The 6,901-nt window shown below is 55.9% G+C and overlaps 1 protein-coding gene across 1 annotated transcript in view; it reads right to left on the bottom strand.

Annotated features, from left to right (window-relative positions):
* STAT6 (signal transducer and activator of transcription 6) overlaps window positions 1-6,901 on the bottom strand; it is a gene marked incomplete in the record, with an annotated part of 20,238 nt that extends 13,337 nt beyond the window's left edge. Inside the window, 8 exon segments of the mRNA XM_014585573.2 lie at window positions 120-251; window positions 806-954; window positions 1,166-1,218; window positions 1,347-1,485; window positions 1,895-1,978; window positions 2,270-2,408; window positions 2,827-2,963; window positions 6,643-6,901. Of these exon segments, the coding sequence (XP_014441059.1) occupies window positions 120-251; window positions 806-954; window positions 1,166-1,218; window positions 1,347-1,485; window positions 1,895-1,978; window positions 2,270-2,408; window positions 2,827-2,942 (812 nt within the window).

Raw genomic sequence — 6,901 nt, 5'->3', positions numbered from 1 at the left:
AAAGAGTGAAGACGATGCAAGGGTAGTTAGGGGCTGGAGCCTTCCCAGTGCCCTCCCCACAGCTCTAACCCCTTTCCTTCCCTGCAGTCCACTCTTGGCCAGGAACTCATGGAGCATACCTGGTCACGAGGGCTCGCAAGACGTCATCCAGCTGGCTAATCAGCGATGCCCGGGTCTTGGGCTCAAGCTCCCCACCAGCTGCCCCTACCTCCTGCTGGAGCTGGGAATAAATGTCCACCAGGCTCTCACACCTGGGGCCAGGACAGTGGTCAGGGGGCACGGGACTCAGGCTGCTTGCTCCTCCCAGTGCCACCCCCCTGCCCCATCCTCTAAACCCGGGGAGAAAGCAGGAGATCGTGTGTGGAGGGGTGGGGTGAGAAGGGGGTTCTAGGACCTGGATCGGTTCTGAGTGGAGGTTCATTCTCAGGGTCCTAGACCTTGAGAACCCCAGCTGGCTGCCTCTTTGCCAGGACAATGGCTGGCTCACATAGTGCTTTTGGGCAGATTACAAAGTGCCCCCCGCATGCCACATGGACAAAGACAGCCCCCCAATTCCCCTGGAAGGGAGCAGGAAGAGAGGACCGTGGGCTAGTGGAGCCCCCACTTGTGTCCCCTTGACTAGGCACAGCTGACAGGACGTGGCCTGATCAACAGTGCACAGCCTGCTGGAACTGGCTTCCCGGAGTCTTGGCCCATTCCACGGCCTTCCCATCAGGCCTCTGCTCTTTCACACCTGTGGGTCCTCCAGCATGCACAGCAGGTGCCTGTCGCCCCCTGCCCCCTGCCCCGTTGGCCCTGCCCCAACCTCTCCTGTAGTGGAGCCAGGCTCTCCTCGAAGGGCGCGCCATTGCCTGCCAGCTGCTGCTGCCGCTTCCAAATCTGAATCCTCTTCAGCACCAGTGCCTGGGCCGCCTCCAGCTCCCCGACTGTCTCTTGCAGCAAAGCAGCCAGGGCCTACGGGCAGAGAGGCCCTGAGCCAGAGTTATACGCTGCCCCCCCCCCCCCCCCCCCCCTCCCCCCCCCCCCCCGCCTCCTCACCCAGCTCCCAGGAACAGGGCTCTCTTCACCTCTCTGCCATTCCTGTTCCCTACCTCAGTCCATGTCTCTAACCTCCATCCCTCCAGCTGCACACGGAGCTGAGTCTCCACCTCAGTCTATTACTCACCTCACTTGGCCCAGGCCCATTGGCCGGCGTTTCTATCAAGCTGTGCGGAGACACTGAGAAGGGGGCAGAAATCAGGGGTGCAGATAGATCAGAGGCTCAGTCATGGTTGAGGTCCCAAACAGGATCGCTCCCACACACCCCACTCCAGGACCTTGTTAGCGTTCCAGGTCCTCGTGCCCACCTTGGCCAGCCTCCGCCCTCTGCTGCAGGGCTTCTCGCAGAAGGCGGGCCTCCCCCACTCGGTGCTGGAGCCTGCGCAGGGCTGTGTTGAACTTGAGTTCTTCCTGCTTCCAGTGGAAGGGCATTGGCAGGTGGTGGAACTGTGCAGAAGGGACAGGCGCCAAGAGATCAGGCCTTCTGCCCACCCCTCCACACTCAGCTCCCACTCTGCTCTGCACAAAAGCAGACAGACCACTTCCCCTTTCTAGCTCCTCTTTCCCCTTTGGCAGATCTCCCTGACCTTTTGGAATCCCCTGGGAATCAGGCCTTTCTCCTAGCAGAATTGGCTCGTTACTCCTTGTTCTGTCCTTCCCAGGCCTCATTACCCTTAGTCCCTCTTTCAAAGCTTTCCTGAGCTTAGTTTGGGGTTCACTCTGGTCCCAGGAGCCTGGTTATCCTGGGGCTAGAACACTGAGCCTTTCCTGAGGTTCGAATCCTTCCTAGTTTCTCATGGCTCGGACCAAAGTCCCGGGGAGTTGAGTCAGACTGGGAAACGGGCTATCACCGTACCTGTTCCATAACAGCTTTTTTCTCCCCTTGAAGTATTTGTCTGAAAGTGGCCATCAGCTTCAGGGGGTCCCTCTGATATATGTTCTATAGAAGTGAGGGTAGTGAGCAGTTAGCCTGGCTCTTACCCAAGTCCTTGTCCCAGTCCAATCCGCAGGCCCGCATTCTCACATACACTGAAAGGCAGCATAACTGTAGACTTCAGAGGTTTTTGTATAATTTGCATATCTTTAAAATCTAATTTGCATGCTAGCTAACAGCTAACTGTGGCACATCAATTTGCTTCCAACATCCAACCAGTTTTCTTCTACAGTCCAGTGCTCCCCCCAGGCCCCCCCAGGTCCCACCCCAGCCTTGTCCCCTCCCCTCTTGCCCCACCTCCAGGGTGCTGATGTGTTGCAAGATGGCACTTCCCTCCCCCTGCTCTCCCACCGAGGCCTGAAGGCGCTGGACAGTGGCTGAAAGTAGGGCGCTAGCCATGTTGCAGCAGAAAGCGTCTGAGCCGACCAGGAACTCCCTGCAGGAAGATCAGGACGAGGCTGCCTCAGGTCAGGGCCTCCTCAGCTCTCCTGACCCTCCACCCGCCACAGCCAACAGCTCAGCGAGCAGTGCCTTTCCCACTCCTTGTTCTCATCTGGGCCCTCTGCAGCCTTCACCCATGTCCTTGGCTCCACAATCTACCCACTGCTATGAGAAGTACCCTAGCCCCAGCCCTGCCCTCCCTGCTCTTTGGCTCAGTTTCCTAAGAGGTGGGTCTCTGCATGTCAACATGCATAGTCTGGTCCTGATGGGGCACAGAGTCTCTGCTAAATCTAGGCCACTGCATGTAGAATAACAGCTCCCAAGTTCCAAATTCCATGGGCAGAGGTAGAAAATGTAATTAGAGATGAGTAGGAGAGGACACGGGAGACCGGTGTGGGGCAGCCAGCACTCACCAGGGCTGATTCTCCAGCCAGTCACCCAGGAGATGCCGCAGGTGCTGGGGGAAGTCCACATAGAGCCGCTGCAGTTTCTCTGGAGGCATCTTGGAGACCAGCCCCCAGAGCGACATGATCTAGTTATTGGAGGGTGCCTGGAGAAAAGGAACAAGGTCATTCTGAGAGATACCTGAGAGCCAGCAGGTGGCATGGTGATTAAGATATTGGATCCCACATGCTCAACTCCACAGTTCAAGTCCCAGACCTGGCAGGTTAAAAAAACACACCAGGTACATATGCAAGCATGCCCAAAATCCTGAGAGGAGAATGGAGGAGAAGGGACTGCGATGTGGTCATCCCCCGCCCCGGGGGGGGGGGGATTTCTTACTCACTCCGTCTCGGTCTCTCTCCAGCAAGCACACACACCCTATGGCAAAACATCTAAAATAATAAAAAGAGAGAGAGAGATGCCCAAGAAACTTCTAGTGGCTTCTGGAGCAGCTGGAGACCTCCTAATAGACAGCCCTCCCAGAGAACATCCACCGCTGCTCTCGGTCAGAGCACCTCAGACCAGGGCATCCCGGGTCAATACCTGAGACAGGGTATACACAGGGACAGCGGGGGTGGGGAAACTGAACCGCGGCCAGCGGGGTGGGGAAATGAGGCAGGAGGGAAGGAGCTCTCGTAGAGAAGCAGAGGACTCGGGTTGGGCTCTGGTTCTGTCAACAAGGAACCTCCCCTTTGTGGGCCTCGGTCTTCTCATCTATCAAACACGAGGGTTGAATGAGTGGAGAGCTTTCCAAACTTTTTTAAGCTGCAGACAATTTTAGTTTTTTAATCTGTGGAATCCCAATTACATAAAAAGTATAAAATTGGAATTGCTCTGTTGGAAGCAAGTGTGGAAAGCCTGGAACACTACTGCTTCTACTTCTTTCTTCTCCACCTCCCGGCCACAAAGGTATCCCCTAGGAAAACCTCCCAGGATGCTAGGACTCCTCCATATCACTTGAAAAGCACCAGGCTAGACCGTGAAGAGGCTGATAGAGTAATGATTGCTATTATTAAGCACTTGTTGTACTCAGTGCATTATTTCATTAGAGCCTCACGACATTTTTTTTCCAAAACTTGCTATAAGGCGCATGCACTCGCTGGAGAGAGAGAGAGACAGACAGACAGAAGAAGTAAGAAAGTACCCCCTACCCCAGAGGGATGGCCATGCCACAGTCCTTTCTCCATTCTCCTCTTGGAATCCTGGGCACACATGCACATGCGTCCAGTGTGTTTTTCAAACTGGCGGGTCACGAACTCAGTTGTGCAGTTGGTCATGTGGGATCCAGGCGTCTTAACCACCACCATTGGCTCAACAATTTTTTAAATGTAAAATTATCCTCATTTATAGATGAAGAAACCAAGGATCAAGGAGGTTTTCTAATTTGCCCAAAGTCAAGCAGCAAGTGAAATCAGAAATCGAGCTTTGAGGGAGTAGGTGGCGTGGTGGTTAAGGGGCTAGACTCCCACATGGCTGATCATGGTTTGATTCCCGGACCTGGTAGCTTGGAAATCACACTGGGCCTGTGTGTGTGCCCAAATCCCAGAAGAATGAAGGAGAAGGGATTGCCGCGTGGTCATCCCCCACCCGGGGGCGGGGGGTCATTTCTCCCTTTACCTCTCACTGGGAACCAGCAGTTAGCGTAATGGCTATGTCGCTGGACTCCCACGTAGTCAACTGCGGTTCGCATCCCAGACCCGGTGGCTTAAAACTCACGCCAGGTGCATGTGCGTGCGTGCCCAAGATCCCAAGAGGAGAATGGAAGAGAAGGGATTGAGGCGTGACCATCCCCCCTGGGGGGGTGATTTCTCGCTTTCTGTCTCTATGTCTCTCTCTGTCTGTCTGGCGAGCGCACGCGCCCTATAGCGAAAACCTCTCCAAAAAAAAAAAAAAAAAAGAAGTCCTTTACCTCTCACTGTTCCTGTCTACTTCTCTGGCGAGCACATGCTCTATGACAAAAACCTTTAAAAACAAGAAAAAAAAAGAAAGAAATCAACCTTTGAATTTGCGTGGGGATTAACTAGCAAATTGTTCAGTTACAATCTTTCCAGCTCCAAGTCTCATCACCCTAAGAAAAGGGGACGGTTGGGAAGAGACTTAGAGGAGAGACAGAGAAAGGGCAAGCAGAGAGAACTGAGAAGGGGACACCCAAGGAAAACCGGGGTTAGCAAGCCACAGTGAATACCCAGAAGAGGGGGAGAGAAAACTGGAGAGTTAGAGGATCAAGGGGAGAGAAGAAAAGAGGGGCAAGGGAAGAGGAGGTGGGAGAAGTAGGGGGAGGGTGGCATTCTCATTCCCAGGGGCTGCACGGTAGACTGAGTTGACCAGAGGTTTTCCAGGGGTCTCTCAGTTGCCCCTCTTTCAGAGATGAGGGAGGGGATGAGGAAGGAAACTCCCCAGGTCTCCTCCAACCGGTAACCGGGTCTTCCAGTTAGATGTCTAGCCTGTCACCTGTCCCAGGGCGGCAGAGGGATGAGAAGCAGAAAGGCCCCTCCCTTCTCAGGACGTTCCTGGTCCATGACCCTCCTCCTGTCCCTCTCTCCCAGTCACTACTCTCCGGAATCGAATCGTTTCTCCCAAAGGCAGAATCAGTCGCCCTCCTGCGTAGGGTCCTGCCACCGGCTTCTCTAACCATCTCCCGCGGGGTGGGGCACCTTCTGGAGCCACCTTCAGCTTGCATTACAAATTTAAGAGAGGACTCCATTCTTCTCTCTTCTTCCACAGCCTCTCCAGGTGCTGGATTCCAGACCTTTAACTCCTATCCTCACCCTATTAGAGGTTGGGGTGAGGGTAGGGGGTCTTAGGAGGCCTTAGGAGGTCTCCCTTTTCTCCATATCCCCCTGTTCAGTGACCAGCCTCTTGGCATGGCCCCAGCTTCAAATTTCTAACCCCCTGCCTCCCCAGACATCAGGAAGCCGCACTCCTCCCCATCCCCAGCCGGTAACAGGGCTGGGTCCATTGGCCTGGCTAGGACAGGGCACCTTCTGCTCTGTCCTCCGAAGCACTGCGGGGAGGGAGGAGCCACGGGGTGCGGGCGGGGAGGGGCCAGTGTTCCCTCCCAAACCGGGAAGGGAAGGCGCCACCGTCCAGGATCCTCACCGCCCGTTCGGTGGCCTAAACACGGTCACATCAGCCCCTATGTTCCCGAGGCCTGTGACCGTGGGACCACAGGATCAAAAGTCAAAAGAGCTGCTGGAGTTGCCCAATGTGTGGAGGGGGTGGAGGGGGTGCGAGGAGGCGGAGCCAGTGCAGCGCGAGCAGGGTTAAGTCGGCCTCCGGCCTCCGGGAAATCTCAGCGTCTACAGCAGCCAAGCGTGGAGCTGTTCGAGGGGGAAATTCCCCCTCCTCTGGGGCACCATGAGGTCTGCATCGGGGCCTCGCTCACCCCCAGCCACACCCTGGAACAGGGACCTCTGGCAGGCACAGGGCAGGGGGTTGACAAGGACCCATTGCCCTCGGGCATCAACTTTCTAAGGAGGGGTAGGCACTACCCCCCACCCAGACAGAGAGAGGACCCCTTCACCTCCTGTGCCCCTCCGTCCATGCCTCTGGAGGTGCAGCGGTGAGGGTGTGGAAAATGTGGCCCGTGGGGGAGGGGAGTGAGGAGGCCATAGCCACCCCCCAATCCCTGTGAGTTGGAAACTGCCAGAACCCCGTACTAACTGAAACAATTTCTCGAGGACCATGCACCCCACTCTGAGGAGGATCCTGAGAGATTCCCCTCTAGCCCACCCCACACACTCATAGTCAGGAGCCCCCTTCCCCCTCCCAAGACATCCCCTCACCTTGGCAACCCCTCTGCTGTCTTCTCCCTCTCTCAGCGGGCACTGCCAGGCCCCATGGGTCTGTAGCTCTGTCCAGCGAGTTCAGGGCTGGCCCTGCTAGGACCCCACCTCCACCACCACCACCACCACCGACAAACAAAAAAAAATAACACACACACACACACACACACACACACACAACCCTCTCCTCCTTCCTCTTCAGTGTAAGCAGTGGCTGCCCCAGCCCGCTGTTTCCGGCTTCTCCGTCTACCCAGGTCCC

This window comes from Tupaia chinensis, unplaced genomic scaffold (assembly GCF_000334495.1).
Source record: "Tupaia chinensis unplaced genomic scaffold, TupChi_1.0 Scaffold150006_1, whole genome shotgun sequence".
In the NCBI taxonomy this organism is placed as follows: domain Eukaryota; kingdom Metazoa; phylum Chordata; class Mammalia; order Scandentia; family Tupaiidae; genus Tupaia; species Tupaia belangeri.
Note: the sequence above shows the minus strand (reverse complement) of the source record. Positions and strands in the feature narration are given on the sequence as shown.